We start from the raw sequence: 12,860 nt of genomic DNA, 5'->3' as shown, positions 1-12,860 counted from the left end.
TTTTTTGGGTTTGTGTAGGGTGTAAGATAATCTGCTTCTTCCATCTCATTGCTATGGTAGAGTTTGTCATGCTTGAGGTCTTAGCAGGCTCTTTGTCTGATAACGTTGGCTCAGGAATTCATTGCTCCAGAGAAGGGTGGGGCAGCTATCCTGCCTGAGTTTTTCTCTACTCTTTTGACTCAAGGGAAGGCTTGCTTTAGTTGGGGAGAGACACGGTCTGTGAACTAGCAACCTTTTCTGTCAGGGAATTGCTGCAGTGAGGTGGATCCAAAGTGTCTAGAGCTAAAGGCAGTTCAAGCTCTGGGGAGCAGGGTCGGGTGGCATAACTTCATCTGTGATATTGGTGTCACTGGCACAGTTCAGAGGGACAGCATCAGTTTCCAGGGTCCAAGCAGTGGGGTGAGGCCTCCAGGTTGAGAAGCGAGAGAGCTTCCAGGCTGTGGAGCCAGAGTTTAGAGCTCCCAGAAGGAGAGCAGTCTAGGCTACACTATGACATTTTAAGGCAGGTACTTAGCTAATTGACTTAAAGAAATCCATGTGTGGCTTTGGTGACTCACAGCTTTGGTAACATGGACACATACTTATTTTTTACATTACATTTTATAAAATTATTTTGTGGTTTATCTAGTTATTTACTATTAATCAATACCTTTTATCACCTCATCTCATCAAGTCCCTAAATGTGCCTATATTTTTTTTTACCTTCCCATTTGTCCACTAATCTCTGTTGCCCTAGTGTTTTGTCCTCCCACACATATATTTTTTAAGGGGATCTCAAATGTTTGTACTTCAAGTCTTTTCTCTTTTGTTGGGCAATTTCTACAGAAAGAAATTTTCCATTTTATCCCTGGGGATTGAAGTATTATAAACTTTGAGTTCGCTGGCCACACATTTGTTGTCTCATTTTTCCTGTTTTTAGAGTTAACTTATGTCTCTAATTCTCAGATCTTTTTGTATGTATGCAGCATGACTCACTTGGTTATTTACAACTCCTTTCATAAAAACAGTTGGAAACGTGGGAAAAAAAAACATGAAACCACAGCAAATTATGGCAATATGCATCTGATTTGTGATAAGAAGTTGTGTTGCCAAAGGCACATGGTTGAAATCTACCAGCTGCTCCATGCGTAAAAGATGGACCATCTCCTCCTGTGTGATTTATTACCTCTGAAAACCCACTGAAGGATGAGCTATGGTAGTTAACAACAAAATCATAGAACTTTGCTATTTAGCCTTCTGCCATCTCCTCTTTGTTCTTGTGCATTAAACACATCCTTATTCCTTTATCACAATCTTAGGTGGTCTTGAATGGAGTAGATCTCTTAAATCTACCATCTTTAACTTGAAGTTAGTAAACAACCATGTCACAATGTTGTCATGAAGAGAAAATCTGATAGTGTATATTAAAGTATGTTGTACAGCACAAAGCATTTTGTACACATACATCGGGGATTATGTTGTTGTTGTTGTTGTTGTTGTTGGGTGCCAGAGTCTGATCTGAGCCATTGTTGACCCTACAATGGGTTTTTACAGGCAATAAATTGCATCATAGAAGATAGCCCAAAGTTGTCCAAGAGATTAGCTGGTGGTTTCAAACCACATGCTTTGGGATTATTATAATAAATTATAATACAAACATACTGGTAACTATTACAATGTATTAACACAAGTTTCTTCAGGAATCTTTCATCAGTGTGTATGAGTGTGATTATGATAACATCAGTAAATCAACTATAGCTGACTCTTACACACAGTAATTTTTGTAAGACTTCATTCTCATCAAATTCCCATTTAATTATTTTCTATAATTTTCAGAACTGATGAATACCATTTCTAGAATTTATTTGCATTCTTATTAAGTGTGAGTTGCTTTAGATACTCATAGTACAAATCAGTGAATAAGACAAAGAATCCTTCCTTCAAAGACTTCTGTGCTAACAATGAAAGACAAACACCAAACAACGCACAGAAGTCATCTCTGTAGAAACTGTGTGGTAGAGATCAAGATAGAAAGTACCAGGGTTGGAAGAAGTGGTAAATAGGAATAAAAAGGTCATTGAGAGTCTCAGAGAAGATGGCATTTGAACAAAGACTTAAAAAGGATAAAAAAGTGAAACAATGTTGACAGCTGGGTGAGGTCTATTCCAGACCAAAAGAACAACAAATACTAAGATGCTAAGGAGTACATGAGAGTCAAATATTCCTACTAGTTGTGAGGACAGTGCTTGAACAAATAGGCAAGACGAGTGTACTGAGATAGGCTTTGTCGAGGATCTGGATTGGATAGATCAAGTGTGGAGGACTTTGGTATTTTTAATTAGAATTTGCTAAAGGGAAATGATCTTTTTATGTTGTAAACTGCTTGCTCTAATACTGTGTTGAAAATACACTGTACCCACTGCTGAGTCAATTCTTACTCTTTGTTGTTGTTGTTTTTAGGTGCCATCGAGTTGAGTACAACTCACAGTGACTGTGAATTATCGAGCTGAACACTATCCTATCTCATGCCTTGCTCACAATCTCTGACACACTCAAGCCCATTGCTGTAGTCACCTTATCCACCCATCTGGTCAAAGATCCTCCTTTCTTTTACCATCTCTTCACCTTCCCAAGCATGTTGTCCCTCTGTAAGGAGTGATCTTTCCTAGCAACATTCCCAAAATATGTGAGAGGAAGCTTCCCCATCCTTGCCTCCAAGGAATACTCAACCTGCATCTTTTCATAGACATATTTGTTTGTTCTTTTGGCAGTCCATGGGATCTTCAGCACTCTGCTCCAACACCACAGACAAAAGCATCAATTCTAAAAAAAAAAAAAAAAAAAAAAGCATCAATTCTTAGTCACCGTTCAGCTCTCAGAGGCATAGCAAATGACAGGCTCAATGTAGTCATCAAACTGATGTCACTGCTCCTCATTAGTTTGGAGAGGTCCCTGACTATAGACTTTCCCAGGACAATATGTCTTTTGATCTCCTAACTACTGATACCAAGTGTGTTGATTGTGGATCCAAGTAGGATGAAGTCATTGACAATTTCAATCATTTCTCTATCCATCATGATGTTGCCTGACATTCCAATGGTGAGTATTTTTGTTTTCTTGGCATTGAGATGTAATCCATATTGACAGCTGCAGTGTTTAAACTTCTGCAGCAAGTGCTTCAAGTCACCCGGACTTTCAGCAAGCAAGATTGTGTCATCTGCATGACAAAGGTTACTGATGACTCTCCCTTTAATCTTGCTGCTACATTTTTCTTTATAGATTGTGGAACCAAACAAACTAAAGCTGTTAACAGTCTCAATCTCTTTACCATCAATCATGATGCTGCCAATCGGCCCAGTGGTGAGAATCTTTGTTTTCTTGATATTGAGCTTCAATTCATATTGAAGGCTGCAGTCCTTGTTCTTCTTCAGCAAGTACTTTAGGTCCTCCTCAGTTTCAGCAAGCAGGGGAATAAATCATTAATATACAAAATTTGATCATTTCACTGCCTGTCTCGTTTCTGTCACCAAGTCAGTACTTTATAATTTTCCTTTCTTGTTTTCCACTTTTTTTATTCCATTCACCAATTACCATTAATACATCTTGATTGCGTGTTTGGTCAATTTCAAATTGCAAAATTTGATAAAAAATCTTCAGCCCTTCCTCTTTGGCTATAGCTGTAGGAACGTATATTTGAATAATAGTCTTTTTGTTTTGCTATCAAGTTTCCCTAGTATGTGTAATATTCTCTCACAACAGTGTACTTCAGAATAGAACTTAAAATTGTCTTTTTAACTATAAATGTAACACTATTCTTACTTTTTTTTTCTTTCATTCCTGTTATAATGTGGTTGTCTGATTCAAAGTGGCCAAAGCAGACCCATTTCATCTCATTAATGCCTAGAATGTTGATGTTCTTGCATTCTACTTCATTTTTTACAATTTCTAATTTTCCATCATTTATACTCCAGACATTGCATAATCCAGTTATAAAAAGATATTTGCAGCTGTTTCTCCTCATCCTGAATTGATTACCAATTTGGCCTTTACCATTAATACTATATCTCTTTGTGTTCCTCTGTTGTTCAAGTCTTTTCCAGATAATCTTTAGCAGGGTTTTGCTAGTGTGTGATTTTAGAGATATTGTTCCATAATCCCCACATTCTGTCGGGTTATCCTTTTTGGAATGAGAATAAATATGGATCTCTTCCAGTCAGTTGGCCAAATATTGTCCTCCAGATTTCTTGGCACAATTTGGTGAGCACTTGCAGGGCAGCATCTGTTTGCTGAAATACATCAGTTGGTATTCCATCAATTCCTGGGGTTTTATTTTATTACCAAGTCCTTCAGAACAGCCTGTACTTTCTCCTTTATCACCATTGCCTCTTGATCATATGTTGTTTCTTGAAATTCTTCTGTGTCAGTCAATTCTGTTTGGTACAATGACTCTGCATACTCCTTCCATCTTCTCTGCTCATAGTATGCTTAAGCATTACAACTTGTGGCTTGAATTTATTTTTCAGTTCTTTCAGCTTAAGAAATACTGAGCGAGCATGGCCATTTTGATTGTCTGACTCCAGCTCCTTGCACATTTCATTATAATATTTTGCCTTGTCTTTCCAAGTGGCCCTTGAAATCTCCTATTCAGGTCCTTAACTTCTTAATTTCTTCCCTTTGCTTTGGCTTCTTAGTGCTCTAGTGCAATATTCAGAGTCTCTTCTGACATTCATGTTGTTCTTTTCTTCTTTTTCCTTCTTTTTAATGTATTTTTTCATTCTTCATAAACAGATAATTTGGGAGGCAGGGCTTTGTGTGTACAGTGTGGCATCAAGTTTGGAAGAAGACTCCTTAACAATCTACAATTTGCAGATGACACAATCTTGCTTGCTGAAACTGAAGATCTGAAGCACTTGCTGCAAAAGGTCAAGGACTGTAGTCTTCAATATGGATTGAAGCTTGACGTCAAGAAGACAAAGATTCTCACCACTGGGCCAATTGGCAGCACCAAAATCAATGGGGAAGAGATTAAAGTTTTTAGCAATTACAGCTTGCTCGGATCCACAATCAACACTCTTAGCACCAGCAGTCAGGAAATCAAAAGACAAATTGCATTTGGAAAATCTGCTGTCATGGACCTCTCCAGAGTGCTAAAGAGCAACGATGTAAATCTAGATACAAAGATGCACCTAATCCAGGCCATGGTCTTCTCATTATGTTTTAGAGATTTGGACAATGACTAAAGATGACAGAAGAAAAATCAATGCCCTTGAATTGTGGTGTTGGAGAAGTCTTGAACACACCATGGACTGCCAAGAAAACAAATAGGTCTGTCTTGGAGAAGGTGAAACCAAGTCTTTGCATGGCGGCTGGATTTTGAAGCTCTGTGTCACTTGCTTTGGGCACATGGCCAAAAAAGACCAGTTCTTGGAGAAAGACATCATGCTCAGAAGAGTGGAGGGACAGTGCAGGAGAGGAAGACCCCAAATGAGATGGATTGATACAGTAACTGAGGCAATGGGAGTTAGTGTGTCAGAATTAGTGAGATTGGCTCAAGAGAGGGAAGAGTTCAGAGCTGCTGTACATGGGTTCGCTATGCATCACAAGGTGACACAACCTGTAACATTCTATGGCAGGTTTGGAAGCGTAAGTGGCATCTACTTCCTAAACAACATGCCTCTGGAAACTCTCTGAACTTTAATAAATGTTGATAGTTGCAGTGGGGCTTCAGGCCTTTTGTTCATAATGTCGCTATGAGTTGTGCTCGACTCAAAGGCAATCAACAACAATAACAACATTGTTCATAAGGTTTTCAGAAGTTTCTTATTTCAGAAGTAGATGGTCAGTCTTGATTCTTAGCCTGTCTTAATCTTAGAGCTTCACTAAAACCTGTCCACTATGAGTGACCTCTCTGGCACTTGAAATACCCGTGGCACAGTTTTTAGCATCACGGCAACCCCCAAGTACAGCAAGTTGACAGACAAGGGCTGCCCTAATTAGAACATCAATAAACAAGCAAGAATACAGATATCCAAGCTACAAAGTAATTAGCAATATGTAGATCAATTTTCCAATATAACAGGCAAATTAGTCTCACAGGTCATGAGGTTCCATGTCTAAGTACCAGATACCAGATCTAAAGAAAGGCTTTTTCTCTCTGACGAAGGTCCTTATCTCCTACTTCTGCTGTAGGGCTGTATTTCTGTGGCTGCCAGGTACTGGAGCCTTCCAGCTGAGGCTCAAGCCTGGGACATCAGGATACTGTCCCAGGTGAGAGTGAGGTCTTGGTAGGATCCTGTATGCTGGAGCATCAAGCTTAGCCTGAGGCCCACAGGCTTTCAGGCTGAAGCCGACTTAAAGTGTAAAATGCTTTCTCCTTTTACTACTGCTTGTATGCTCTAAGTTGCACACCACATGCAGCAAAACTTGGTAAAAATTCAGAGGCATGGGCTTTTACTGAAGGACCAGGGTGTGTACTTGAATAAAATGGTAAACATAGTACAAAATACTTCTTATTGCTGCTATTGTGTGTCTTGAGGCTTTCATAGGGACCTTTTATTTGATATTAAGGGCTGTAAATTTTTTTCCCACCTTTTCTGGTAGCCTTTTAATAGTGGCCTACTGGTAAAAAACATGACGCTGCAATCTTAAAGGTGCATGGTTCAAATCCACCAGCTTTTCTATGTGAGAAAGATGGCCAGTCTTCTCTCATGTAATTTACTTCCTTTGAAAGCACACTAGAGGTTCAGCTCTGGATCAGTTTGACTCAAGGATATCCCAAAGGCAAGGAGTTCAAATCCACCAGCTGTTCCACAAAACAAAGATGGGCCACCTCCTTTTGTGTCATTCACTACCTCATTCACTACCTGCTGGAGTCAGCTCTTGGTCAGTTCTGATTCAGTGTAGACAACACTAACAGACCATTCCTTAATATTCAATGGTACACAACAACAAAATCATGTCTAGAGAAGACTACCCATCTTTCTCCCATGGAATACCTGGTAGATTCAAACAGCCAACTTTTCTTTTATCAGCCCTACACATTATGCACTACACCATTATACACTATAAATTAACAAAATTAAGGGGGAAATATCGGTCAGCCTCTAAGCTATTACAGTAACCAAGGCAAGAACTGAGAATGAATGACACAAAACAGAGATGTCTAGAGATTGATTGAAGGTTACTGTTAGCTGTTGTTGAGTTGATGTGAACTCATGGTGATCCTAACAGAACAAAGACAAACAGCTTTATAGAATTTTTAAGAATTTTTAAGGCCTGAAGCCCTCGGGGCCCTGGGGGCCCTGGGATGGTAGCTCACGGCCGTTTCCGCGGAGGTTTTGGTAGTGGTCTGCGGGGCTGGGGCAGTGGGGTGGGGGGCATGGCCTTGGACGGGGGGCCGTGGGAGGGGCCGCGGAGCTCGAGGAAGCAAAGCCGAGGACAAGGATTGGCTCCCCGTCACCAAACTGGGCCGCCTGGTGAAAGATATGAAGATAAAATGATTGGAGGAGATTTATCTCTTCTCTCTGCCCATCAAGGAGTCTGAGGTCATCGACTTCTTCCTGGGCATGTCCCTCAAGGATGAAGTATTGAAAATCATGCCAGTGCAGAAGCAGACACGTGCTGGCCAGCGGACCAGGTTCAAGGCCTTTGTCGCCATCGGAGACTATAATGGCCATGTTGGCTTGGGTGTCAAGTGCTCCAAGGAGGTGGCTACTGCCATCCGTGGGGCCATCATCCTAGCCAAGCTCTCCAATTGTCCCTGTGCGGCGTGGCTACTGGGGGAACAAGATTGGCAAGCCTCACACTGTTCCCTGCAAGGTGACTGGGCGCTGGAGCTCTGTGTTGGTGCGTCTGATCCCTGCACCCCGAGGCACTGGAATCATCTCGGCCCCTGTGGCCAAGAAGCTCTTGATGGTGGCTGGAATTGATGACTGTTACACCTCAGCCAGGGGCTGCACAGCTACCCTGGGCAACTTCACTAAGGCCACCTTTGATGCCATCTCAAAGACCTACAGCTATTTCCCAGACCTCTGGAAAGAGACGGTGTTCACTAAGTCTCCCTACCAGGAATTCACAGATCATCTTGTAAACTCACACCAGAGTCTCCGTGCAGAGGACTCAGGCTCCAGCTGTGGCCACCACATAGTGAATTTTCTGTAACAAATAAAGTGAATTAAGTTCTTAAAAAAAAAAGACAGACCACAATCTGTTGGAAACAAATTGCCAGGCCTATCTTCTGAGGACTCTGGGTGGTTTTGAACTGTCAACTTTTGCCTAATTAAACACAAGCTCATAACTGTCTGGTAAGTTCCAATTCATACCAACCTTCCACTGGGTTTCTGACACTTAATTGTAATGAGAAGAGAATGTCCATCTTTCTCGCCTAGACGCTCTAGATCATTGGAAACATAGAGCTTTGGGTTAGTAGGGATACCTGAGTCCCTATTTGCCCAATATTCAAGTGTTCACCCTTTTGTATCACTTAAGACTCCAAGATTTCCTGCTAACCTCGGTGCTGGATAGATCACAGAGAGGAATCAATGATGAGATTCTTCTTAGTGAGCAGTTGGAAAAGGTTGTAGTTACTGTCAGTGAAACAGGGAAGACTTTGAATAAAGCAGATTCGGAGAAAAGAGATTGGGGGGAAAGTTTGGTTAAGCTAAATTAGAAATATCTTTGAGACAATCAAGTGGAGATTTTGATTGCTTTGTTTGACACATTTGTTAATTAAAGACTGTGGATTCTGGGATGGATTACTTTTCCTATCCTTCTGGCTGATGGTCACTGTCTAAAAGATTCTTGAAGATATCTCACAGCTGCTTCTTCAATCAGAGTTCTCATTAAGATCACAGATATTTCTGCTAAATGACTTTGATAAAGGCTGAGGCTCTAAGGCAAGATACATCGTGGGATCCTATAAAATCCACTCATGTAAAATACAGATGTCTCCTCCTCTCTACATATTGGCATTTCATGGTCTCCTATATCTTACATAATCTTCAGCTTTTTTTTTCTTTTTCTTTTTTTTTTCCTTGTTGTGTACTGTCAAATCAGATTCAACTAACACAGGAGGAGATTGTCCATGCTTCTTCAGCAGAACATCTGGTGGTTTCGAACTATACGCCTTTGAAATAGCAGCACAGCTTCTTTTCACGGGGCTAATCTTCTTCAGCTTCATGCAAAACTTCTTTCCTCCTCAGGTAGAGACCTACAACCCGTTATCATGGAACTGGTAATCTTCTCTATTCATCCTTCATGATTCTATTCCAAACATTTCTTTTTATATTATATATTATCCCATTACCTTTACTCAAACACACTCTTTCTGTTTCTGAGTCCAGAGACATGTGAATCTTTTGAGAAAGACATTGCTAAATCATTGCTAAATTTTACTCATATACTAGAAAGAAGATATTATTAAAATTAATATATTGAGGCAGAGAAAACTTTGTTTTGTGTATCAATGGAGTTCTAAATTTAACAACTGAGACACTTTTGTATGCCCAATTACTCTCTGTTTGAATACCAGCAGAGAAAAACTAAAGTGATTGTGTAACATAAAAGTTAAAAGACAAGGGAGCTCTGTTGGCCTTGTGGTAAGAAGCTGCACTGCAATTCCAGAGGCGCATGGTTCAAATCCACCAGATGCTCCGCTGGAGAAGGAGAGGCAATCTCTTCCTGTAGTCAGATCTGATTTGACAGTACACACACACAGAAAAAATAAAATTTTTAAAAAAATTATGAGACACTAGTAAAATACAAAGAGTCCATTAATTCACAAGGAAAATATCTTCATTCACCCACATGATATTTTTATTTGCTTGTTTGATTGCATAATTACAAGTTTTTCCAAGTGATAGCAATTGATCTCTGAAAATTCTACACTAAAGGAGAGTCTTTTCCTCCCTAAAAGTTATGAGAGTGGTCATATATAGATTCCATTAATTCCGCAGTGAAACCTCTTCTTTACTAATTTTCGCCTGTTTAATTGTATAATTGTACATTTTTACAGATGTTATCAATTTCTGTCTTAAAATTCTACACTAAGTGAGTCTTTTCTTAAACCTGATATTTTAGAATTTAAAATATTTCTAATACTGTCACCTAGTGATATAGCTAGAGTCAGCTTGTTTTTAAATTTTCTTCATATGGAGGTGGAGGGTCGAAAGTGCCAAAACATGGAAGAGTGTACAGTTCAGGGTTTTGCATCTGAAGGTGAATTCCAGTTGTTGGACTTACAGCTGCTTCTGTCCCTGGAAAAAGAAAGATGAAAACGTGTAATCTTTCTAGTCAGCATAAAACAGAAGTACATGAACTGCCTGATAATATCTGGCATTTCTTGGATCACTGGAGCAACAGAAAATTATCCATATTCTTGAGGAAAAAATTTACAACCATCTAGCTCGCTGAAATGATAGTTTAGTCACTATGGCAGGAAAATTTGCTCACATAAACCAATTATATCATCACTGACTAACCCATCAGGAAACATTTACAATTTAGCAGCTGGAACTAGAAGGAATATTCTTTTCCTAAAATAGAAGGTAGGATTCCTGGAAATGATAGTGGCATTTTAGATAAAACTTTTATTGTGGGTCCCACTGGCAACATTTAAATATAATTCATTTGAAATGGAAAGAGGGCCTGAATAAACAAAGTACTCCTTAAAAAGAGAAACAAGGTAGGGGGCATCTCACTCCCTGATCTAAAATCCTACTACACTGCTATGGTGGTCAAGACAGCATGGTACTGGTACAATGACAGACACATATATCAATAGAATAGAACTGACAACCCAGAAATCAGCCCATCTATCTGATTTTTGGTCAACTGATTTTTGATGAGGAGATGAAATCAGTTAAGTGGGAAATGAACAGCCTTTTTAACAAATGGTGTTGGCAAAATTAGAAAACTAGTTGTAGAAAACTCAAGAAAAATCCACACCTCACTCTGTATACAGAAACCAACTAAAAGTACATCAAGGACATAGGACTAAAACCAAGGACTATAAACTTAATTAGAGAAAAACGTGGGAGAACTCTGTACGCCCTAATTCACAACATAAACAGTCTTCCAAGGATACTGAAAAACTTACGATCAGGAGAGGATGAATGGGACCTTCTCCAACAGGGTAAAAGGGAAGCCACATACTAGGAAAAAATATTTGGTAAAGACATGTCAGATAAGTGACTTATATCTAGAATTTACAAGATACAAAAGATAAATGTAAACAACCTAATTTCAAAATGGGAAGAAGATATGAACAGACACTTTACCAAAGAAGACATTCACATGGTAAACAAACACATGAATAAATGTTGAAAATCCCTAGTTCTACGAGAGATGCAAATCAAAACTACTATGAGATATCATTTCCATAAGAATAACAGAGTTTAAAAGAACAGCAAACAACAAATGCCGGCAAGGTTGCAGAGAAACTGGAACCCTTATTCACTGTTGGTGGGAGTGAAAAATGGTGCTACCAATATGGAAGGCTGTTTGGTGCTTTCTCAAAAAGTTGCAACTAGAAATACCATTTGACCCAGCAATTCCACTGCTGGGAATATACCCTAAAGAAAATATAACTGGCACTCAAGCAGATATATGCACACCCATGTTTATTGAGGCTTTTCTCACAATAACATAGAGTTGAAAACAATCCAACTTCCCATCAAAAAACAAATGAATAGAGAGGCTCAGGTATAGTCACACTATGGAATACTATGCTGCATTAAAAAACAAGGAAATAATGAAATATTATACAGAATGGGTGACTCTGGAAGAAATTATGCTGAGTGAAATATCTTACTCACAAAGGGACAAATACTGCATAGTGCCACTGTTGTAAAGTGGGCCTGAAATCAGGGTTAGGGGTTAACTAAGAGTGCATAGATAATGTATGCTTCATTGAAACAGATAAGGGAGAGAACTGTTTAAGAGGAATACGTGACTGTGACTAGGTTTTATTGTCATGACAAGAAGCCAGAATGAAAGCTGAATACTGGCGTGGACTGAGTTGGGGGGGGTGGGGGTGGGACGAGAATTGTATAACAATGAAAGAATTCTTTCTTACTTTTAAAATGGAAAAACAAACTGAGGAGGAGGGGTGGCAGGAAGGAAAGTGTGCAACAACGAATGAACGGAAATCCAGTGTGTCTGTAAACTTTCATTAAATTTAATAAAAAAAGATAATTTTCTAAAATTCATTTCTGATCTTTATATTTGCAAATTGAAATTAATTATTTTAAACTCTTGTCTGTAAAGAATAGTAAAAATGGTAACATGTAAAGAGTTTTCACTTAACGCATACACATTCAATAAACAATAAGCCAGAGGAATGTATTTCTGTGTTTCATTGACTATGCAAAGGCATTTGACCGTGTGGATCATAACAAACTGTGGCTAACTCTGAGAAGAATGGGAATCCCAGAACACTTGATCATGCTCATGCGAAACTATACTTGGATCAAGAGGCAGTCATCAGAACAGAGCAAGGAAACACTGCATGGTTTAAAATTGGGAAGGGTGTACGCCAGAGATGTGTCCTGTTTCCTTTTCAACCTGTATTCAGAACAGATCATCCAGGAGGCTGGGGTCTATGAGGAAAAATGTGGGGTCAGGATTGGTGGAAGATCTAGTAACAATCTGCATTATGCAGATGACACAACCCTGGTTGCTGAAACTGAGGATGATCTGAAGCACTTGCTACAGAGGGTCAAGGACTACAGTCTTCATTATGGATTGAGGCTCAATGTCAAGAAGACAAAGATTCTCACCACTGGACAAAATGGCAGCATCAGGATGGATGGTGAAGAGATTGAGATTGTTAACAACTTCAGTCTGCTTGGCTCCACAGTCAACACTCTTGGCATCAGTAGCCA

The 12,860-nt window shown here is 39.4% G+C and overlaps 1 protein-coding gene across 1 annotated transcript in view; it reads right to left on the bottom strand.

The window, feature by feature from the left end:
* Positions 1 to 10,101: 10,101 nt before the first annotated feature.
* Positions 10,102 to 12,860, bottom strand: part of LOC102874776 — a 114,422-nt gene continuing 111,663 nt past the window's right edge. The window contains exon 6 of the mRNA XM_006897074.1: positions 10,102 to 10,232. Coding sequence (XP_006897136.1) covers positions 10,102 to 10,232 — 131 coding nt within the window. The remainder of the gene's footprint in view (positions 10,233 to 12,860) is intronic.

Source organism: Elephantulus edwardii, unplaced genomic scaffold (assembly GCF_000299155.1).
Source record: "Elephantulus edwardii isolate Elephantulus edwardi_28Jun2011 unplaced genomic scaffold, EleEdw1.0 scaffold00199, whole genome shotgun sequence".
Classification (NCBI taxonomy): domain Eukaryota; kingdom Metazoa; phylum Chordata; class Mammalia; order Macroscelidea; family Macroscelididae; genus Elephantulus; species Elephantulus edwardii.
This window is presented reverse-complemented; position numbering and strand designations above follow the sequence as displayed.